The sequence below is a fragment of the Hibiscus syriacus genome, unplaced genomic scaffold (assembly GCF_006381635.1).
Source record: "Hibiscus syriacus cultivar Baekdansim isolate YM2019G1 unplaced genomic scaffold, ASM638163v2 tig00003041_pilon, whole genome shotgun sequence".
NCBI classification, from domain to species: domain Eukaryota; kingdom Viridiplantae; phylum Streptophyta; class Magnoliopsida; order Malvales; family Malvaceae; genus Hibiscus; species Hibiscus syriacus.
This window is the reverse complement of record NW_024061960.1, coordinates 8,932,946-8,957,675: the sequence shown is the minus strand read 5'-3', so window position 1 is coordinate 8,957,675 and position 24,730 is coordinate 8,932,946. Positions and strand designations below refer to the sequence as shown.

The window sequence follows — 24,730 nt, the reverse complement described above, 5'->3', positions numbered from 1 at the left end:
ACATATTTTTTTAAAATAATAAGCTAGGTTTACATTAAATGAAAGTTGATGTACAACAAAAGCAACACAATCTAATATAAAAATTCGGAAGACGTAAAGAAAAATGAAACTAAAACATTCCTTTAAATACATGAATAATCTCTTTGTCTCAGTTTAAAAATATATATATGTTCAGAGAATGAGTCTGACAAATTGTTCACGAACAATTTCGAATGCATCGATCAATAATCGCAAAAGAAGATCTAATTATGTAATATCGTTGATCGTTCTTGATTAAGAGGTGTGTTGTGATGAATGCAACATGAAACACTAAACTATTATAATGATAGATAAAACCGTGCCTAAAAATATACAAAAACAAACGTTTAGAGAATACGCTAAAAAGAAAGAAAATAAGAAAAGGGGAGACGACAATACTAGAATATCACTTAAAGTGATAATTTAAAAGAAATATTAAAGAACAACTTTAGAAGAAATAAACCAAACACACACAAAACCCTACATATCACATTACATGTTAAAACAACTAATTAAGTGATAACATAATATATTTGATGATATTCATTATTATTAAAGTGTTCACGTCCATGCATGACCCATTGCCATTATGACTTGTCAACAATAGCTTGGTCATCACACATTTCAACCAACCAACTTTTTTTGGTCATGCATGAAGTGAACACTTTAGCAATCATTATCCAACTCTAAAAAATTTAGAGACAAAAATATATGAGTTATAGCATCAAGAACTGTTAATGTAGACCACAATCATTTGCGGAGGACTCTTAAGGACTTTAAGGGTCGGGGAGATTTTGTGTCTGATGATTTGGTCAATTCATTTTCAAAAATTTGAGCACTTGAGAAAAAGCAAAAAATCGAAAAAGTATGGATCTCTTCTGAAAATACAAAATCAAGTTTTATCGTTTCCAAACAGAAGAAAAAGGGATCAAGCGCTTAAGAAACTCAAATTGAAGATAGATGATTTGGACTCCTCAGAGTTATCAGGAAGGTCATTATCTGATTCAGATTTAAAAGGTAGATGGTTGGCTACATTTAAAGAAGCCGAGAAAACTTTGGAGTTGGGTAAAAGCCTTGGTATCCATTTTTCAGGTGAGAAGCAGGAAGTGGTGAAGGAAGTAGCTTTGTTAGTAATGAATTAAAGTTGCACTGATTCATGTTAGGTTCTGGCCATTCCATATTGTCTTTTGCTAGTTGTATCTTGGCTTGTGTGAGGGAGTTGTTTACCCTTTTTGCTTTGCTTGGTCTTGTTGGTCAAAGAGGTGTTTCCCGAAGAGTATTTCCAATTGTTCTTCCTGAAATGTGTAAGTTGTTTGGATGATCAAGTAGTGCAATGGTTGGTTCATGCCTTGTAATCGTAATAGAATGGCGCATTGCTTTGTGCTCGATGGGGTGCGCAGAACCGATTGCTTTTGGGTTATTCTGTTGGAAGTTTGGTTGCTGTTGGTTTGGATGACCTCTACAGTGCTGGAGTTTTTGTTAGTTGCTCTGCATGTTTTGTTGGCTTTCTCTTTGTTGGTTAGGTCGTTTACCAATCTATTTCTAGGTATGGTCTGGAGCGTAATTGTCGAAGCATGCAGTCGTTCGTTGTTCTTCTTTTAGATGATGTTAGCTTTGCTTGTTTCAGCTCGGTTTTGTATGTATTGGTTTCTAGAGATGATGTTTGTGTTAAGTCTTTAAAGTGTCGGTTGAAGGTGCTGTTGTTGCACTAAGTCTGTTGGTTGTTGTAACGTTGCATTGCTCCCAGCCTTGCCTTTGGTAAGGGGATTCAGATATTGAAGGGGCATCTTCGTCTGTATTATGTTTTGTTTCGTTTGTATCGTTTGGAGTTGTTTTTTGCTCCTAGTCAAGAGTACTCTTTTCCTCCACTTAAGTTTATGGAGGTTTTTAACGAGACTCTTGACTCAGGATTTATTTAATAAAATATATCTTCTGTCGAGCAAAAAAAAAAAAAGAACTGTAGAACAATCAGCCAACTGTCCTAGTGTATGTACATTTTCTGACCCTGAGCAGCAATCGATTTAGTGTTCGCCCAGAACGCAATCGACTACTTCAATCTAAGATCGGCACCATGATGCTTGTAGTTTAGGTCAATTCTAGTCACCTCAGCCTTGGTTAGTAAAAGCTTAATATGATAATAAAGAGAAAAAGAAGAAGAAAAAAATAAAGGAAAATGCGAACTAAAGGACTCGTTCTTCTGCACGAGTTCATATAACAGCATCCTATATCTGTTCACTTTTAGAATGCAGAAACAAGGATTCAGGACACCAGAGAATAAGGTTACATCTGGTATTATTTTGTCATGTGCTGCTGAAAGTGAGACCACAACATTTTGTATGATACTGGCACTAATGACTTTGGAACTAAAAAAGCTATACAGTATTTCCCATACCATGAATCCTTGCAACAAAACCTGAAGTGATATTAGAATCCTAAAAAATTTAAGCATCGGGTGACGCAAAGTGGGATGTTTTGAATCCCTTTAGTGCTTGAAATGCGCGATCTTACAAATAATGAGCCCTTCCACCCTTAACTATGACATTCTCTCTCATAGGCTTGCATTTCCACTGCAGAAGATATGTCAAATATGGTAGCTAGCTTTAAAAAATCTACATTGACAGGAATGAAGATACTGATCACATACTAAAATTAGTCGGGGGAGTTCATTCCAGGTTTCCGGCAGTTTAAGTTTCTTTTCTTTAACGTGCCACATCATCATCAGTATGAAGAAAGTTAACGTCTGAATGATCATTTTGTTATTTATCGATAATTATAGTGACTGAAATATAACTTTTAAAACCCTAGTGACGAATTTTTTTTATCAGAACTTTAGTGACCGTTGATATAGTTTACCCTTTTATGTATAAAAAAATGTGAACTTTAGTTTGTCCATCTTGGACAAAATGAAAAAAGCCCAATAATTAAGCTCAAAAATTTCAATGGGCTTAGCATATATACTGTGCTTTTCTCCCCTTTTTCCCCCTCAAAGTAATGTAGGATTATATTGTGCTTTTGGCAAATCCATGAAGCTCAACATATATACTTCCATTTTTTTGCCCTTACACCCATTGTTACACGCTGTACAACCAAATTAAGGTACTCGATAATTAGGGATGAACAGAAGATGATAGGTGGGAACAGTCATTCCCTTAAAGATTTCAAATTAGTATATATTTTAGACATTTTTTTTCAATTGATAATATGTTTTCGCTTCATATAATTTTATAAGTTTTTGTCCTCTTAAAATTTTAGAAATCCGTTATCTAACATAAAATCTAACGTCTGTCTCTGCTGATAATATTCTTAACATCATTATAACCCTGAGAATATAAATCTTGTTGAATAAGTTTACGATCGAATATGTAATGAATGATGTTCCAAAAATTTCTCTTCAAGGAAATGAAAATTCTCTTCAACAATGTCTAATAACTTTGAAATCGACAGTTTTACTACTTCTGTAGATTATAATTTTTTTTTAAAATATTACAAATTTAAAAATGATTTTACTCTGGCACATTAATTAAAAAACTGCTAAATATTGGTGCATTTCATACCTAGAGAGACTTTCCAAGAAATATTAATGTGTTAGCTTGAAAATAAAAGTAACAGTTGTCGATGTCACATTCTGGTGAACCAGCACGAGATTTCTTTCGGTACTGCATGTTGGATTGCACAAATGATTTCGGGTCACAACTGGTTGAGAAAATAGTACAAAAATCAATGCAAAAGCATCAATAAATAATTAGACATCCTTGAGCTAGAGCATATCTAGCCACCCACCAACAACAAATATAATTTCTATATATAAATGTGAAAGAAAAAGATGATGATGTGCCCACCATGATGTTCCAAGTCATTTTCTACCCCCAAAAATAAGTTTAGGGTTTGATTATTTATCACCTAATCTTGAGATAAACTATTAGACTTTATACAATTCATTGAATTGATAGCTGAAATTTCTAATCTTGTATATCAAGTTCAAACCATTTGGCACTCGATTTAGCAAACAAAAATGACTGCCTCAAAGAAATTTTCTAGTCCCAACGATGAACACAATTTTTTATAAACGGATAAACTTATAAAATTTTAAGAGAAGAAAAATAGTATCAATAAAAAATACAAAAAGATAATTAATTATATAAGAATTTTAAATTTTCGACGACCGTCTCCGCCAACTCTTGTTCATTCCTATCGGGTCCCAACAATAATGTTGAACACGCGAAGTATACTTTTTAGTGATGGAATTTGATTGGAATATGAGTAAGCAGTGGAATTTGATTGGATCATGGTGACTAAGAAGTTCATAGACATTTGGCCTTTAATCCTTCCATTTTGGCTTTTGATTTGTTTATTTAATTAGCACAGACTGGAACTTCATTGGGCAGTGACTTCTCCCACTACAAACTAGTCAATTAACAATATTAAAAGAGAGAGGAGTCAAATTTAAGTGGGTGTTGACATCGGTTTCAATGGCTTTAATGAAGCAAAATCTTGGGTCCCAAGCCACAACTGGCTTTGTGTTTTAGGCATCGGCAATGTTACATCTAAAAGTTTGATTAAAGAATCTAATATTTTTCTATCTAGTTAGATCGTATTATATATTGATTTAAATTCTAATTAAAAATTAAGTTTAATTTTATTATAATTCTAGTAGTTGAATATTACTTTGTGATTGTTTATTCAGTTAAGAATTCTTATGGAATAAATATTTTGTGTGATAAAGTATTTGATTAGTATGTCTTAAACTTTATAATTAAGAGTGATAATCTTTTTGTAATATTTGTAACTTTTGGGATTTATGTTTGCAAATATAAACTTTCTAGGGATATTAGTTGAATGATTTGAGATATTTCAGGTTTTGCTATAGATATTGAATTTTAGAATACATGAGATATCATAGATTTGTACCCCTTGTGATCTGTACATTTACAGTGAATTATTGTTTATTCGTAGAAATAAACAAAACCAAATTATACAAATTTATCTCTTGTGCATGTCTTATTTTATGTTATTTAGTTTCAATTATTTTTTAACTTGTAAATTCCTAACATATCAATTATTCCAAACTTTGATTTCATGTGGGAAATTTAATTTGATTTTATTGCCAGTTTCTGTCTGACCAACCACTAGGAGCCGTATATATATAAAAAAAGCTAGCTCATCTTACAAAAATGAAGAAACCCTTTTTGTTATTTTTCTTCCCTAAGTGCACTAGTTTTCAAACCTATGAATATGGTTTGTGGCTACCTTGTGCAACTTTCTTTTTCCTTTTTCTCTCTCCCTAAACCAAATTTACCAAAAGCTTTGATCGGCCGAATATGGAAGTTAAACGTCCAAAAGTATCCAATTAAAAGTGGAATCTTATTCCCACTTGTACCACCTACACAATATCTTCACCATTCATATTATATATCACCTTCTTTCCAAACCACCCATTTCAACTGCAAGAAACTTCCAGTTATTTGCTTATAGGTTTCGATATCGAACCTGTTGAAGAATCTATCGACCGACTGTCTGGCGGACGATACTTCAAAAACTTGTCACCGACCTTTTATGGACATGTTGAAAGGCTGTTAGGACCCTAAGCTTCACTTTGCACCGAAAAGAAAAGTATGAATAATTTTTGGAGGTGACGGGTAACAACCACCTGCCCTTTTGACCAATTAGTGGAGTAACCCTAATGCAGTAGGTTTCTTGGTCTTACATTATCTTGTTTAAGTGCTTACACGTAACCTTGTTTTTGCCCACAAGCTCTCATATGAATGACATTGTTTTCTCAACCAAATACATTATTAATTCCTAATCTCTATCATCTTAATAATGAGGGCTTGAAGAAACCTTTAAAAAAAACTTACTAATTATACCAGACAATATGGGACACTAAGATTGCAGCAGCTTATGATCTAATCAAAGCTGCAAAATTTCAAAATGTGGGGTAGTTCATGAAAATTTTTGGATTGCATATTTGCATGTAATGGGTCCCCATTTTCCATCATATTCTAGTCTACTTTAGAGAAAATAAACTAAAAAACACAAACAAAACTATCAAAGGGTTAGTTGGAAACTTAGAGTTATTGGTACTATAAGAGAAATAATATCTCACCTTCCACGGGGAAAAAATTACTAGGTTACTTAATCTGTCCTTGCTTATTTGGTAAAAAAAATGCTGCATGTAGGAAAAAGTAAAGAGTAATAATGATGTACTAATATCAAACCAGAGATCAACTGATACAAAATTATTTCAGTTTAATTACTTTGATTCGAAATATTGGGAATGTAATACCCTTAAATTTCTGAAAATAAAAAAAAAATTTAAACTTAAATGAAAAATTAACACTCAAGTAATGTTTTTCTATTATTTAAGTACATAAATAATTTTTAAACGCTGTTGTTGTTGAAATGGAGAGCACTGAAAGTAAAAGAGAGTTTACAGCTTGGACCCCTTCCTTTTTTAAGCATGTGACAAGACAAATATTAGGGTTTGGCTTTTTACAAGTCACTTTAACATGTCTTTGTTTATACTCACACTGACAACTTACTGTTAATGCATTCTTTTAGGGGAGATGGTATGAGACACAGATCTTGCTCCACTTGAAAAAGATAATTGATTTTAAGTTGTAACCAGCTTGAATTGTCTCCAACACTACTCAATTTACTGTATAATGTAGAATCTTTAAAATTTTATATAATTTAATTATTTTATGATATTTTTTTTATTAGTGATATAACTTCATCATCTAAAATTTTATATTTCTTTCAATTACATAAAATTTTCCGTTCATCCTCTATCTTTATGCATTCTTATAGCTATCATTATGGTAATCGGGTCTTGAATTTTACATGCATTCTTTACCGATAAGGTTGAAGGTTGCAAATTTAGGTTTCTGATTGGTAACAGACAAATGATTCAAGACATCTTGTATGACAAACAGCTGAGCTGGGTTTGATGGTAATTATGTCTCTAACTTGAGTTCCTCCCCACCAAGGTAGCAGGCAAAGATTCTCTGCAAATTGAATGTTGCATGTGATTTCTAAAGTATTTTTTGGACATCACCTTTTGAATTCCGTCATATCGTTTTGATAATTTAGCAATAAAGTACAAAGTGTGGTGTTACCTTTGGAGAGTGTGATCAATGACCAACCAAACCAGCCAAGCACTAGATTGTGTTCCATTTGATGGGATTAAAGGTGTGCTTGTCACTTTAAAAATTTTAAATTTTTATTTAATTTAAATATTTTTTATTGATAATACGTTACCATCTCATAGAATTTTATAATATATCTCAAACATAAAATCATACATATGTATTTGTTGTCATATACGTTGTAAGGTCAAATGTCCATCAATGATCCCTTCCCCTTTTTAATTATTTTTCATTTCTAGAATTTTAACTTCTCGCTTAATCAAGTTTAAATTCATGTCGTTATGTATATCGTAATAGAAATTATACTAATCAAAGACTTAGTCGACTTCAAGAAATATAATAATAGTTATAGGAAGAAGAAACTATAAACTTATATACATACATCACATGAAAGTTTTGCTTCTAAATTTAGATCATAAGATACAAAATTCATATTGCTGAGGTTATAATTTTGAAAAATAAAAAGGTATGTGCAAGTGACAAATAATTTCCAAATAAATAAAAAAATAAAATTGTTTTGAAAATGTATAAGGATCCCAAGCAGCAAAGCCCGAGTCAAGGCCTGGCCGGAGCTAGACTAAGGTGCAAATCTATGCCCAATGCTTCGTCAAAACTGGGGCTACCGTCTCCCTTTGAAAACCTACGCAACGATGGCCCATCAACCGCCCGCCCATGGAGGTGGGTCCCACCTTGCATCACCGTACCAGCGCCTACCCTCGGCTCCCCCAAACCACTACCAGCACCCCAGTAAGGTACCCCCGCCGGCCCCCTCCCCACTCCACCAACACCACCGGCGCTTGGGATCACGCAACCATGTGAGACGTGGAAAGGAGCTGGACCTCCTCGAGGTAAGTAAACCCACGACGGTCCAGCCCCAGCCGGTACCACTACGGGTGTAGCTGACGCCAACAGATGCGGCGGAGAAGCAAAGGCGGAGATAATAGGATTCCTACCGAACGAAGCGGCCGCGTTTCTCGTGGCCTGAAGTTGAGCACGCTTCATCTGTTGCCTCTCCTTCTTATGAGCGTTCTGATGACCTCCCAAAGCTTGAGAGTTAGCAAACTCACGGCAACAATACTGACACTCGTATTTCCGGTCACCACCACCAGCGAATCCACACGGATCGGAAGATGACCCGGAAGACGGATCTTTTGTGCCACTAGATTCCATAACATCATAATCTTCTGAGAAGTTAAACCCGAAGAGTTTTAAACGCGCGGTGGCGTTGCTGCTCTTGGTATTATTATCACCTTGGTATTCTAGCTCTGCCATGACAGATAAAACCCAAAAAAAATAAAAATAGAAAGAGAAATGAACAAAGCGTAGGGCTAGTATTTTAATGTCAAATGTAAGGTAAAGAGTTGCATGTGTGGGGGTATATATACATGATAAAAAGGGCTTTTCTAGGACATGAACAGAATAAGGTTTCGGATATCCTAAGGAGAGAGTATAAGTGAACACGACACGACCCAATAACACACTTGACTTGTGACCCTCACCTATGGGGATTCAAATTTGTTTCGGACTAAGGGTTGATTGTTATTTTTAAAAAATTTAGATTTGAGTATGATGTTTGTAGAAATTTTTAAACGTTTATTTTTAAATAATTGAGAGTATTTCAAACAGATATTATATTATAATTATTTAAGACTACTAAAAAAATCGCTCTGGTTTATAATATAATTTTGTTTTACTTACACTAATAGACTCAAGTATTATTCAGGATGAACATGTATTCACTTTAAGATCCAAAACTTTTTAATGTTGATTGTTTATTTTACTAGTAATACCTATCTTAAAATTTTAATTACGCTCACCTCGTATAAAAATTTATATTATTAATATATATATTCACTCTCAAGATTATTTCATTAACTTATAAAGCAAACTTTTGTTGAGAACGTGAAGCAATTAGGTTAGATTAATGCACTAAGGGAGTGTGATGTGGACCACTTTGGTGCAAGAAGAAAAGGTTTGGATGGCCAATGAGAAGCTAACATAGCTGTTTTCAGACATTGGTGTGTAAAAATGACAAAGTTCTTACACGACACATACAATTCGAAGAGGTGGTTATGGGTAATTTAGAGGTCTATAGTATAGGTCGATGGCTCTGTTAATGGTGGGCATCAACATGGTGAGTGTATGGCTTTAGATTAAACAAAATACTAACAAACAAAACGAGGGTGTACTAATGAAAAGATTCTATTCGGAATGATGACACATGTTGGAAAACTGGGGACCTTTCTTTGTTAATTAATTAACCAAAACAGTGAGTGTAAACAATGATTGGAAATGTTAGTGGAACTGTCTCCAATGGGATGCCGTGATGCCTATATCTTAAATTCCCTGCAATGTCTCTGCTCCAAAAGAAATTTTTCTCTGTTAATTTTGTTTTTATTTGTGTTGTTTTCTCTCGGCTTTTCTACCTAAATATAACCCTAACGATGTGTTTGATTGGGGAATGTGAGATTCCCATGAGAATGAAATCCGTATTCCCCGTTTGGTTGGCCGGGAATGTCATTCCCGGTAATCTTACATTACCAATAGTGAATTTTTCGGGGTATATTACCGGGAATGTTATTACCTCCATTTCCTTAGGTACTGGCGTTTTGGATTAAAATGCCCTTAAATTTTTTTTCCTTTCAAAAATATCCTTATTATGTCATTGAATAATAAAAATTCTACGAATGTTAAATTATAAATTTATCTTTAAACTATTTTAGATTTACAACAAAAAATCTATAATTAAAATTTTATATGAAGTTCAGTTGTAAAATAAAATTTTACCCTTTCATTAAACCTTTTTATATTTTCAATTTTGTAAAAAAAATTATATAAATTTTATGAATTTAAATTTTTAAAGAAAATATATAAATATTTTCCAACTTGTTAAAAAAACAAATATATAATAAGGACAATTTGATCAAATATACATTATAATAATCTTTTATTCCTTTAACCAAGCACGATAATCTTACATTCCTGCTAAACCAACCAAACACAAAATACAACATTTCTAGTAATCCTATTCCCTGGTAATCTTTTATTCCTACTGGTAATCTTACATTCCGTGAACCAAACACACCCTAAATATCTAATATTCTCATTTTAAACCCTTTTTCCAATATTTCCTAAACTAGTACCCATTCAGCTGATGTGGAGCAAAGGAGCATTTCTGGGGGGCGACTTCGCGGGATTTGCTGATGTGGAGGGAAGACACGTTTCAAGGGAGCGCCTTACAGCTGGTGTGGCGCCACGGTGGAAATACCGTTTCAGGGGGCGCTCCTTCCGAAAGCTCTTTTGGGGAAAGGGCTTTTCACTTGGTTTTGAATGAGGGTTTTAGTTTAGGGTTGAAGGTGAGAGTGGTTTAGGGTTATTAGAATTTGATAATTTATTAGGTAAAGGGACCCGGTTATGATTTAAGGATGGTCGAAAATATTTTTTAATTTTTTTATTTAGGTTGGAGTGATTTTAGTTAAAGTGGTATAGGGTTCGTTAAGGTAAAAGTGGTGAAGGATTTTGTAGGTTAAAGTGGTTTAGGGTTTTTTAAGGTGAGAGTGGTCAAGGGTTGTGTAGGTTAAAGTGGTTTAGGGTAAGGTTCGATTAAAATGAAAATATTAATCACATGAAGTAAGAGGTAAGTGGGAAATTTATGTAGAAAATACACATACATTGGGAAATTGTAAAAAATGCAATTACATTAGGAAATTGTAGAAAAAAAGACATACATTGAATAAAGGGTGTTAAGGGGGTTTATATAGGGGAGGATGAGGGGGTTTAGGTGAGAAAATGGGTGGGAATTAATTGCCCAATTAATGGAAGGCGCACCTGGAAATGCGCCTTCCGACGTGGCACTAGAATCCAGCGAAGGCGTGCCCCTGCAAAGCGCATTCTCCTACGTGGTAGCCCAGTCAGCAAAAACTCATAGAAGGCGTGTCCCATGAAACGCGCCTTCCACCTTGTCAGCAAAAATTCCGTTAAAGTGCGCTCTTGGGAACGCGCCTTCCTTCCGCATCAGCTGAATGTGTGCTATTTTGGAAAATATTCAAATAATATTGTTACATCAGGAATATTAGAAAGATAGGGTGATATTTAGGTAGAAAAGCCTTTTCTCTCTCTTTGTGTCCCGCGTTTCACTTCAGCTCAATCTCAGGAGCCGACACCGCCACCCACCACCACTCTCGCTTCCCATTTCTCTCTAAAAGAAAAAGTCCAATTAAATCTAACATGTAAAATCCATGCATGCATCGACACATACATACGTACATACATGTAATATTTTGTATTTTTTCTGTAAATCACAATTATTCGTGTTTGTGATCTAAATAAAGATTAATTATTAGATATTATATCATTAAATATTTAATGTTGTTAATTAAATAATTACGATATATATAAAGTCATGCATATTTCTTTATGCTTTTGTTGTACCTATGCAAGATATATTTTTGTACCTTAAATACCTGACATTTATTGAAAAATTATGACTTTTTGAAAAGATGATTCATCATAATTAAATTTATTGTTAGTCAATCATATCCACTTAACATGCTAACAATTAAATATCTCGATCAAGACTGAAAAAAGAATTATACTGTCCCTCTTCATGGAACCATCTTCTACCTCTTAATGTAGAAAGAAGATTTGGACATTGACAACTCCATTATCAGTTACTATTCTCCATTAAAATCAAGTAGAATGAACTTCTATAACCATTATAATCCATTTATTTTCATCAACCACTTCAAATTTTGAATGATTTTGAAAGAAAAAAAAGTGAAAGTAGTTAGGGAGATCAAAGCAGCTTTAGGTACTATGATCAGAATTCTGATAAAAAGTACGATAGTGATGGGGTGGTGGACCTGCTGAATACCTAGGGCTAGCAATATGTTTCACATTAGATAAAACTTAAACTCCCTGCCATGGCAGCAGTTTTGTGGGAGTTTAGTCAACTCAACCATGGTAAGCTAGGGTAAAACTCAGTTTTTTAGTAGTGAGTGATTATAAAGTACTTATTTAGCTATGCATATAAATGATACATCCTATAAACATTACTGTTTGTATTTAAATCCTCTAAAAAGAATGGCATTTCTTTTTATCAACGAGAGACCACCCAATTGATTCCTCACTTGCCTTGTTTGAATATATATATATATATATATAGACAGAGAGAGGGTTAGGGCATCGGAATCAATGGATGGAGATGAAGAAGAAAATGACGGAATGTTGAGGCGTTTTGAAAGTAGGAAAACAGACCCATGTTTATGCATTGATGATGAATAATAATTGTTTAGCGTGATTGACGTTGAAATCTATATTTGTTTATGTAATTTTCTTGTTTTGCCTTTGTCCAAAATCTATCCGAATCTTACTAACTACGAGAGAGATAGAGAGTAAAGTTTTGGGGTTTCTTTCTAAATTATAATCTCTTCAATAATTTACCTCCCACTTCCAAAGAGAATAATTAATATAATCTAATCATAATTTGTTTCTATTATGCAAAAGCTCTAACCAAGTGTTAGTGTTGGTCACAACTCCAAACACATGACCCACCTTTGTCTCCCCTTTCTCGTGTGTTCCATTCAAACACCTCTTTTACTTTTGTCCATTCCCCCCATAAAAACAACCCACACCCACCCATTTCTCTCTCCTTTTCTTTTCGGCCGTTAGATCCGATTCATGATTATTACTAAGATCAACATGTGCCCCCTCTGGATAAAATATACTAGATTTCACTAAATTATATAAAATGATCTTTTAGGCTAATGAACTTTTAAACATTACAAAATAATCATTAAACTTATCAAACTATCACAAAAGATCGCTATAACGTTATCATTGATATTAAATTTTGATAAGTTTAATTATCATTTGTAACAATTTCATGCATATAATGACCATTTTATAACTGTTTGAAAAGTTTAATGATCGTTTTACACCATTTGAAAGTTAACTTACCAGAAAGATTATTCTGTTATAGTTAAATGACAATTATATACTTAACCCTTATATATTTTATAGACTAAATGTTTCTAATAAAGATATAACCTTTTAGAAGTTGTTCACACAACGATTTCACATTTCAAAAAGGTCAAATAAGGATCTAACTTTTTAGCATGAATATTTTTCTATTTAGTACTTGAACATATTTGAACTTATGAAATTGTTATAAAATGATCCCTACAAAGTTATAAATAGTATTAAATATTGATAAGTTTAATGATCATTTGTGATAATTTGATAGATTCAATGACCATTTTATAACCACTGGAAAGTTAAACAATTGTTTTATACTATTTGAAAGGTCACTTACTAGAAAGATTATTTTGACATAGAATAACCTATGATATACTTTACCCTTTTATATTTTATAGACTAAATGTTCCTATAAAGATACAACCTTTTAGAAGTTGTACACATAATAATTTCACATTTCAAATCGGTAAAATAAGGATATAACTTTTTGACATGAATTTTTTTTCATGAGTTAATTGCATCATATGTCCCCAAATTATAACCCTCATTTAAAATTGGTCCTTAAACTTTTGAATATTTTAATTTCATCCCTAAACTATGACTCTCATTCTAAATTAGTCCTTATACTTTGAATATTTTGATTTCATCCCTAAACTATGACCCTCATTCTAAATTGGTCCAAAATTTTTGAATAATCCAATTTCGTCCCCAATTTCATCCAAATATGTAATTAGTTTCAACTATAGTTTAACCTAAATTTTGTTTTTCTTTAAACATATAATAATATAACTTGGCCTGACGATTTTATTAACAATGGTGAAGTTGAAATGTTCAAAAGTTTGAGGACTAATTTAGAATGATAGTCATATTTTAGGGATGAAATTAGAGCATTTAAAAGTTTAGGGGCTAATTTAAAATGAAAGTCATATATTGAGGACAGGCGATACAATTAACTCTTTTTTCTCTCTTTAGTATTTGAGCATATTTTCAAATATCATGTCATTATTTAGAGAAATTTAAAAATATTAGACCCTTATTCTATCTTTTTAAGAATTAAATTCTATTTGAATAGTTTCAAAAATATTAGGTTAGAAGTAACCATTTAATCTTAACATATATGTATGTATGTTAAACTAATTTGTCTCATAAGTTAATGTTCTTAGATTCTTGCTTAGGGATAGGCATAGGACCCGAACTCGATGGGTTCCGATCCAATCGGGTCGGGTCGGATTTTTTAAATGTGATGTTCGGGTTGGGTCGGGTTTAGGGTGAAAAATACCCGACCTGACCCGAAAAATATAATTTTTATCTTATATATTTAAAAATAATTACAATAATACCCCTCTATATATTATTTTTTTTCCTAATTAAGTCACTGTTTTATTGAATAAAAATAATATTTTTTATTATTTTAGGTCGGGTCGGATTTTTAAGTTATATATCGGGTCGGGATCAGGTCAGATGAAATCTTGTTTTATGCGGGTAGAGTCGGATCTCGGGTGGAGGAGTCATTATTCTCGGGTCGGGTGGACCAAAATTCCGACCCAACCCTACCCATGCCCATTCCTATTCTTGCTTGCCCTTTATAACGACAAATTTCTTGCAGGTTTTGACAAGCAGGTAAGAGATGTGATGACCCATCCCATGCATCAATGCATGTGGGTCCATCTTTTTTATTTATTTGAAACTCCTCTGAACATGCATGTTTGTTTACATACATAGGAGACCTGAAATTAATATGGTCATAGATTTTGGACATAGATTGGGATCTTCATTAACTCAGAAGGGGCGGGGAATAACACTTGCCTTTTTAAAAACCTAATGACCTTTTTGCTTTATTTTGTGTGGATCCAATGATTGTTCCCTTTGGGTCTTTCTTCCTCGGTCAGTTCTTTGTCCTTGTAGGGTTAATTAGATTGAAAAAATATATACAAAGGTTGGGACACTATCACCCACTATGGGACTCGAGCAAGTGGTTGATGTCCCTCAAAAAGTAAATGTGCTCTTAAGTGACCATAAAAAAATGTGAGTGGTCATGTTCATAAAGGTTAAGGGAGTTTAGTTTAGTTTCGTTTTTCTCCTCCTATTCAAAACAACCTCATTGGAAAGTTTATTTATTCAATTGTATCCTTATATAATCTTTTGTAGACATAGTATTCAATTGTTGATTGGATGCGTTTTTATCGTCCATGACAACTCTAATAAGTATATGAAAATATTTAATTTTGAAAAGTTTAAGCGTGGTTCTTTTGACACATTTTTATTGAGTTTGAAATAAACATAAACAACGTCTTATGTATTTGTGTTTAATTTGAAATAAATGAAAAGTGTGCCTTATCTCACTTGTTGCATTGGACAAAAAAAAACATGAAAAGAAAATTTACTTAACGCATGTTTGGTTACATTAAATCCAGAAGAGAATAAATCGTTTCAAACTGCTAAAAGATCAATTGAAACTCAAAAATAGTTAAATGGATGTTGAGAAAATATTTTCTCAAAGAATAATTTTAAATTCGATTCGGGATCAAAACAGGTGTAATATCAAAAATATTCAAAGGTGGGAGCAAAGTCTAGCCACGATTCCCATTTTTCGAAACATAATCGAAACAATCAAAAATTCATCTTCGAACGAAACAAAAAGTTTATTTTATCTTCGAACAAAAATATCATTAGAGCACAAAGATTATACGTAAAAGAATATGAATGACATTTATGTGTGAGCTTAAAATTTCGAGATTATATGACGTGTCACAAACCCTACTTAAATATAAACGAATCTATCCTTTAATCACTTCGTTCGTGCATATCCAATTGGTCAAAATACAGAACATGTACAAATTTTGACGTAATGCCACTCCACTGATGATGGATGAAACATGTGAGGTTGCATCCAAATTCTAATTGGTTCAAAGCATTGATGGGAGCCGCTCACGTTGTGGCACGTTTGGGACCACGTGGGCAATTTCGTGGCTTTCTTGTCCAATCAAACATTGTAAATAGTGCGGTTGATTAATAATCAACTGTCTTCTTAACAATGGATTGTTGCGGTAATTGCTTACATAAAATAACACTTTATTTTCCTTTCCTTTGTTGATTAAAGGGATGTCCATAATATCATTTAAGATTGCCAGAATCAATGTCTGCCCCACCTTAGTTAAAATATTACGAGTAAAAATTATTAAGTTATTTAATTGCTATTATAAAATACAAGAATGATGTCATTTTTCAAATTACAATCTCTTTACATAAAGAACCAAAGATATTGGGGCCCTGAGTGTTGGTGTTAGACTCCATTAAGCTTGTAATCATCTTTTTCCAAACTAATTCTTTTAAAAAAGACCCAAAATGTGAGTTAGCTTTTCAAGTTGAAAACCCCTTTTATGGACATTTTCAAAGCAAAATCCCAAATAATGTGAATGTGACTCACAACTAGAACCCCTCCGAGTATTCCAAGTGACACTACTCTTTTTATAAAATATTAAAGGTGGGGAGGTTGGGTGGGTTAGCTTTTAAGTCATGTCATGTGATCAACTCACCCTCTCCATCTAATTGAATTAATCAATTCAAATCTATATTTTATTACAAATCTAACGTGGACCTCAACTTAGGTAATCACACTAGTCACTAAACAAATTTTGGATTATGATAAAAATATGTTAGGTTACTAATTGAAATATATATAGATTTAGATTAGAATAATTAAACTAATTACTAGAATCATACATATTATTTACACGTGATAAGATTTAAATCTGAACATTCATAGATGTAAGACATCGATCTTGTCAACATAACGAAGTTCTTAAGAGGTTTAAATTTTTAATTTTATTTTTATTTTATAATAGATATCATCTTATTCATGTAATTTGTTTTTGAATTGTTTAAGATGATTACAAAGTATTATCTGTTCAGAATTCTTCTTAGACACTGACAATACCCACACACGCAACTACTTGAACCCATGACTTTTGGGGAGAACAATACTCCCTTTTATCTTATTCACGTAATTTTTAAATTTTAGAAAGTTCACTTGAAAAATGGATCTAAGTGATTTCTCTTACATGAAAACACTAGCTAGTATTAAGTTGTATGAGGAGTTAGGAGGAGAGAGAGAAGGAAGTTTGGGTGAATCAATGAGACAAAACAAACATGCTTTGGTTGGTAGCTAATGAAGCAAGACACCTAGATGCATGCACAACCCACCTAGATGCATGCACAACCCACCCCACATTTCACCTCCAGATTCTCAGTTTGGATTTGGGAGGGAACATATGCTCATGCCATCACTTAAACATACAAACATAGGCACAAGATTTTATGTTAGAATGAATTTATAAGATAGATGCAAAATTGTATATGTACAAGTGGATTTGTAAAGTTTTAATAAAAAAAACGAACTTATCAACTTTGAGGAGGATGAAATTAGATTTTCAATCAAAAATAAAAAGATTGTCAATTTATTTTTGGATTATTTGATGAGATTAACAATAAAAAAATTAAGAGAAAAAATTAATTATCGTTAAAATTAAAGTTTTTAATCTTAACTATTGAATTTAATTAATTAATAATTTAAAAAAATAAATAAAACTTAAAAATTATATTGTGTAGGTGATCCTAACCCCGTATATCTGTACGTTTCACTATTAAAGAAGTGAAGTCCTTTCTTTTACGAATCAAAAGAAACGAACAATTTCATTTGCATGCTTCTTTTTTTATCCCTTTTACATGCACATCTACTTTAGTTTCTCTTCTTTATTCTTTAATTTCAGCACTTATTTCCAACCACAATAAATAATTAGACCTCGATTTCGATCAATTTTAAAATTAAACCTTAATTTCATTATGACCAAAAACCACAAATGTACAATATATACCATCAAAACTTAACATGATCATGCACTGTTACCATGGGAAATAGCATAGCTGGTAATTTTTTAAGAAATCAATAGCAAGGTTTCCGCTAGCCTTCATAGACCTTAAAGGTAATAAGATGACTAGGTATTTTCTTTTTGTTTCTGTCACTTAAAGTTCCCACACTCATATTACTAAAAAGATATAGCAAAAACAATCACGTCACAAAACAAATACGTGAAATGGTATATGCATGGATTACCTTGAAAATTAACATTAAAATTTAACATGTACTACAAAAGTTTTAGATAAATCATACAAATTGGAAAGGAATAGAATAAAAAACAAGTGCTTAGAACCTGTAGGGCCAAACCATAGCCACCGTTGACGTCTTGTTCGAAATAAAGTAACCGACTTATATTAATGAAACAGTAAGTTACTATATACATCTGACATAGTGCCACATAGAAGAGATGCATGCCCATAAGCAATGGTCATGCACACAAAAACACACAGAAGGAGAGAATCGAGAGGGAAGTGATGAGATGGAGGACATAATCAAGCACTTCATGCCCATAAGCATTGTTCTGATGAATATTAAGTGGAGGTTTTTTAGTAGGAATAATTAAGGAAGAGCCATTACCATTGGTGTTGTATTTGCACTGCTGGGTGAAAGACGATTGTGGTATGGTTGATTGGTTGGTTATTGTTTGGTTTGTTGATAGATTCATGACTTCAAGCTTGGTGACATTAGGAAAGAGCTTGTTCTGGATTCCATAGTATTGTTTGTGTAAGCGTAATCTTCTTCGAGAATTACCTTGGTAGCCCACTCTGGAGTGTGTGGAAATGTTTTTATGTCTCTGTATGAGTTTCCTGGTGTCGAGTTTTGTTCTGTCGATTGGATTTGTTTTGTTGGTTTTTACTTTTGAGCGTTTTGATGGCTGTAATGTTATGCTTTTTTTAGATGGCCAAGAGTGTAAATTTGTAGGGGGTGGGTTTCTTGTGCATCTGAGTTCTGTTTTTTTTTTGTTCGATGCGTTTGTTTTGTTCTCTTATGTAGTACTCTTTTCCTCCAATTAGATTAGGGAGATTTTTAATGAGGCTCATAAGTTGAACTTTGACTATTTATTTAATTTAATAAATTGTCCTTTGATGAGCAAAAAAAAAAAATAAGACCTTTCAGCAATTAATAATTTACAGATAGATACCTTGACTTTGCTTTGTGCGATTGAAGTTACGCTGACAACAATCCCAGCCTCAGCTTGCTCATCACTTAATGTTACACCAAACAAGTAGGCACATTGCTTGTCTACCTGCAGCAAAATGTATGAGAATTAGGGAAAGTGTAGGAAAGGAAATGGTGAATCGGTTAGAAAGACACAAAACACCTTTCCACTAACTGATGTTCCAATAGGAAGGAGTCGAACTGTGACGGTTCCATTTAGAGCTTCTTCAAGAACATTAGCTGAGACTGTAGTCTTGATGGGAACACCAAGCTTGCTAAAACATTTAAGAAGCAGGATAAAAGAAAGAATAAGTGGCTTAGTAAAAAGTAAATGCAGCATACAAGTAGCAATATTTAATGGATGTCTCATGCCTCACCTGAATGATGCTGCAAACATTGTATTAACAGTTCTTAGATTGGACAAATCAACCTCCATATCCATCGAATCTTAACCTGCCTTGTAAATTTGTTGAGAAAAGAGAGAAAGATTTAGGTTTTGGTTGCCATCGTAAAAGGAATATAAGGAAGAAATTGTGAACAAAGAGAAAAGAAAGAGTTGGAGGAAATGGATAAATCTTAAGTTAACAACATCATCAAAGAAATTTAAGAACCAAGATGGTGCTTTTGATTATTAATGCAGATAGATTCTTAAAACCTTAGATAGTGGCACAAGGTTGCACAACAATGTCCAATAGAATTAGATAGAAAAGAAGCAGAGTAGCAGGCAACACCAAGTAGCATGGGAACAAGAGGTGGTGATGTGACACAAGATAGCAAACGTAGGTTATAATGCAGACTTGTGTTGCAAAGTAGATAATCTGAAACAAGAAGAGAATGGGACCCTAAGGAAAAACTGATGGTTTTCTAGTTTCTACGGGTAAAATAAAACTAGAGGGAAGTTCAAAAGAAAATGAAAGCCAAATTCCCTAGTGGTGATCTGGAGAGAGAGAGATACTAGAGTAATATGCTGATCTATGGAGAGAGGAATGAGGATTTCCACCAAAAGTCAAAGCAAAGACGAATTTTATGTAAAGGATGTAGAGACCAGTTAGGCAATATTATAAATGTGGTTAAGGTGTGCAACTAAATGCTACACCTTAGCGCCAAACAACAAGGAATCTCAGACCTCATATACTTACATGGGACCATAAGGAAATCATGCATATTGGCCAACAAAAAAAAAGTGCAAGTTTTCTAAGATAAACTGGACCACTTTTCAAAGTTGATTACCTATTCTATATGTATATATATGCATGCAAATATATGCACACATATCACACCTTCCTTTACTCAAGCAAGTTGTCTTATTCACCCAGCACTTTAAGCAATATAATGGTTCTGACACCTAGACTGCGCCTTGTGCTCTTGACAAACTAAGTTAAATATGGAATGTTTTATACATGTTCTTCACATTGAGTAACCAGGACTCTTTCATAGGCAATTATTTCATGCCAAAAGATGTAAGAAAAAAATTCATTGAGTACCCAGACAACTACAAAATGTCAGAGATAACACCTCTCTTAACTATTTGCTTTTGTAGACAAGGTTTTCTTAGGATTTGGGTTTAGCAAACCAACTTTAAACCTAATCATAGAGTGAAAATAGACAAAATATATACTAGATAGTAGATAGCGTCAATAGGAACATTTCAAGTTTACGATTGAACCCAGCATTTCGCATAGTCAACTACACATACTATGATGAAAAATCATTTCTTCTTCCTTGAATCTATAGTTCATTTTCTACATGAATTTGTATCTTCTAATTTTACAACCGTAAAATAAAACCAATGTTCTCGTAGAACCTTTTCTAGTCATAGATACATTTTCTTCTGAATTGAAATTCATCATAAAATCTAAATTTAGAGCAATTGCACCAATCTCTTAGCATGAAACTCTTAGTATCCCAACAAGAAAGTGAGACTCAAATAAGGAATGCTTAAATCTGAGCTGAGCAGTAACATTGAATTAAGGAAAGTGAGACTCAAAGTGTCATATTGTCTTCTCTTTTCTGGGTCAGATAAAATGCTGTAAGAATATGCAACTTCCTTAAAATGCTCACAAGCCTCAAGATTGTTGGCATTCTTGTCAGGAAGATACATGCCAAAGAACAACAAACAAACAAACAAACAACAAAAATAAGGAAATTCTGGTAAAAGTTAAGCCAAACATCACAGCATTGGATTGTAATATTGAACTTAATAACTCAGTCATAGTTCTTGTAGGTCGGAGCTATAGTTTTATCATTTATAAATGGATAAGAATACCACAATACGATCTCGTTTGTGAGATTACATCCACATTTTTATATTCCATTAACTTATTTTAGTTTATTAGCTGCTTTATGGGTGCAATTATTATAATGTCAACAGCACATGCATGAAATGTTTGCAATAATAACTTACAATTTACAAATCACAGGATGCACTCAACTTGCAAATGACAACAGAATAAATGCCCACTGAACTTAATGAGACGAGGAACTGGCAGGGCTAAAGAAAGAATTGCTGGAAGCATAGCATCACACATTTGTTCCTCTAACAATCTGTCTCGGCTATATTTTCGTCAGCTATTCTACCACAGAACCTAAAGAGGCATCCTACAAGTGTAAGAACTTTTCGTAGAGGTTTCTAATTAAAATCTTTCTATCAACAAAATGGTGCAAATTTCCCCCACGAAATCATTAGCCTCATTGAGCTATAATTCAGTTTGCAACTAAAAGTTAAATACAAAATTTTTGTAATCGTCAACTTCTGAGTAGATTAAAATAGGCTCTAATATTAAAGCGACAAAAATTCATTAAGAAGAGCAACAAGAAAACAAAATCCTTACTTGAGAGCTAGTTTTCTATTGGCAGTTTTAATCTCCTGGTCAGTGGAATCCCTTGCAACACAAAACTTCACAAGGATCACGACGGATAGCCGGAGTTGATATCAAAACTATATTTTGAAAAATGGTTAATTTTATCAATAGGTGCTCAGACTATCATCTGAGGTTCAAATTAGTCCTAACCTGAAACCCATGTGATTTGAATTACACAAAAGGACAGTGATAAATCTATATTAATTTCTAAATATTTCAATTTGATTTAAACTTTAAAGGTTATATATTCAAATAAGGTCTAATCCCTGAGCAAACTCCACCGTCTAAGTTCGGCGAAAACCAGTACGATTCTTATGTGGATTCTGATCTCTGGGACATCCCTTCCGCCCTTCTCCACCCTCAAAAGGGTCATTTCCACTCTGGGATCGTTATCCTTGGCGCCCAGTCATCTCAGAACATTGATTTGACTAAATTTGATGTCCAACTTGCTCTTGATGAGGTAATCTTTTTTAAAAATATAAATAATTTCATTTTTCGAGTTTCTGTGATCTAATGGTGGTTAGTTGGTTATTTTTTAGGAGCTGGAAAAACTGGGTTTACGGGTTATTGGTGCAGGGGAGTTGAGTTTGTTTAAGTACGTCGAGGAAGCTGAGTTTGGACCTGGGTTTCCAGTTAATTCTGTTTTTGTTATGGGCAAATTGTTTGATGCAAATCACACTTCTGAGGTATGTTTATATTACTCGTGCTTCAAGCTAAATAAAGTCGGTTTACATTTTTGTAGACTAATTCTTCTACAGCCTCTATGCTGATTTCAAGAAACGCATAAGAAAAATAATTGGGTGAAAATATAAAGTGAAGATTTTTAATTCTTAGATTAGCTTGACCCGGGAAGAGATTCGGGAGCAGATATATAAATGATATTTTGTCCGGATTTCTAGCTTTTAGCAGCTTTTCAAATGCATTAGAAGGTGCTAGTTTGTTAAAGCTGTAAAATTGTTCAATTTAGGGGATTGCCAAAGCTGGGCAGGTTTTATCTTCAACGGTTACCAAAAGTTCATTTGAATGCCATTGTTCAAATTCTATGGTTTATTATTATTTTGTTGATTTTGTCACCAGAATATGCTTTAAAGCTCATGCAACTTATTGTTGGAAATACTCCGCTACATGTTCAGGGTTCTCTAAGTGGATGTCTACTCAAAGCTGTCTTAATTGGCTTCTGGAGGTGAAATCATGTAATGACCGTGTAGGGCCTTCTGTAGTTGTTGCTCTTATAAATGACTCATCGCAGTCTGCTGCACGGAAATTACATCCCTGCTTGTGCTATCAGGTTTGCTGTCTTTCGAGTGACTTTGGCATTGTGATCTATCAAAAGCATGCTGCATTAGTCATAAGCAAGAATGTGGTCTACTCATTAACAATTTCAGGGTGTTTATAATCAAAATTTATGTGGAAGTTTAACTTCTAACTTCTAAGGGCAATAGATTGATTCTTAATTCCTTAATATTAGAAATCCATCTCTTTATTTTCATGCTCTGGTGAAGTCTACTCCGAGAAAGTAAAGTTACAGGAGAGATGATTAGGCTGTGGTTCTTACTCCAAAATGAAAATATGAATATGAAAGGCCACTGCCTAGTTCTAGGAGATGGAAAATCTGTTGGCAAAGAAACTTTTATTTAAGTGTTACTTTTAAGATTGCAAATTTTTAAGCCTCTGATTTCCAGTTGATTAGCAGAGTTTTTCAAGAGTTTTAAGGCTTGCTTTCCTAGGCACCTACGTAGTTTTCAACTTAAAATACATAATCAAAATATGCAATATTGAAATTATTTTTAGATAAAGAAAGAAAACTAAAGAGCTTAAGGATTTGTTATATCAAAACAAAGATCAATACAAAGCTTATGAAGCTAATAACCTTTCCCTTCTTGATAAGACAAGATAAATTTGCTTGTGAAAACACTTGTTGAGTCATTTAAATGTTTTCAATAAAAGCTCCCCCTCAATAATATATTTTTGTGCAAATTTGCAAGAACAAGCGAGGACATTTTATACGATTAATTCCAATCACCAACATGTGATGGTTTGTTGCATTGGAAAAGAAGGCAATACTCCACCGCCTGGCGAAGCACCTCCTGTTTCTTCCATTGACACCATCTCTACTGGTACATAGTCGTCCTCTTTTGTTTCTGCCAACACCCCAGCGATCCTCGAATTTATTGTATTGTTGCATACCTATATGGATGAGTGCTTCTCTTCCGTGGATGCCTGTTTAGTTATAGTTTGGTTATTGTCTTGTGCATATTGAATATCTTATGAATTTCATATGTTTTAGATTGATATTCTCCCATTGATATTTTCAACTAGTAATATTATGCTTTACTTGCTTTCTGATATACAAAAAACGGGGTGAATAAAAGAAAATTTGTATATGCTCATATTGTCTATGTATTGATATGCTACACTTGATAAATTGATCATGCAAGTGTGCTTATTGTCATGTAATCTTCATCCTAGGTCCAAAAAGCTGCTGACTCTGCTATTTATGAATTTTAGGTGCTTCTTACTATTTATTCAAAAATGATGTATTTGGAACCATATTTCCTTGTTATTTCATGATGTTATACAATCAACTGAGGTTATTCATTACCATTTCCATGCCAACTGAGATTATTTCTTCTGAAATAACAAACTCTTAGTTT

General features: G+C 33.3%; 2 protein-coding genes and 1 long non-coding RNA gene across 3 annotated transcripts; 1 reads left to right on the top strand and 2 right to left on the bottom strand.

Moving 5' to 3' along the window:
• Positions 1-7,629: 7,629 nt before the first annotated feature.
• On the bottom strand, positions 7,630-8,525 carry LOC120167179 (zinc finger protein GIS3-like). The gene has a single exon (XM_039176276.1). The coding sequence runs from the start codon at positions 8,433-8,435 to the stop codon at positions 7,719-7,721; it is 717 nt and encodes a 238-aa protein (XP_039032207.1). The 5' UTR covers positions 8,436-8,525; the 3' UTR covers positions 7,630-7,718.
• A 10,851-nt stretch (positions 8,526-19,376) lies between these two features.
• LOC120167171 lies at positions 19,377-19,637 on the bottom strand. The gene is made up of 2 exons (XR_005520019.1): positions 19,593-19,637; positions 19,377-19,490 (listed from the first exon to the last, which is right to left on the bottom strand). It is a non-coding gene; the product is annotated as an uncharacterized LOC120167171 (long non-coding RNA).
• Positions 19,638-19,954: 317 nt separating this feature from the next.
• On the top strand, positions 19,955-24,226 carry LOC120173930. Its single transcript, XM_039180965.1, has 5 exons — positions 19,955-19,994; positions 22,334-22,536; positions 22,616-22,762; positions 23,044-23,364; positions 24,062-24,226. The coding sequence occupies exons 1-5, from the start codon at positions 19,955-19,957 to the stop codon at positions 24,107-24,109; spliced, it is 759 nt and encodes a 252-aa protein (XP_039036896.1). The 3' UTR covers positions 24,110-24,226.
• The last annotated feature ends 504 nt before the right edge of the window (positions 24,227-24,730 follow it).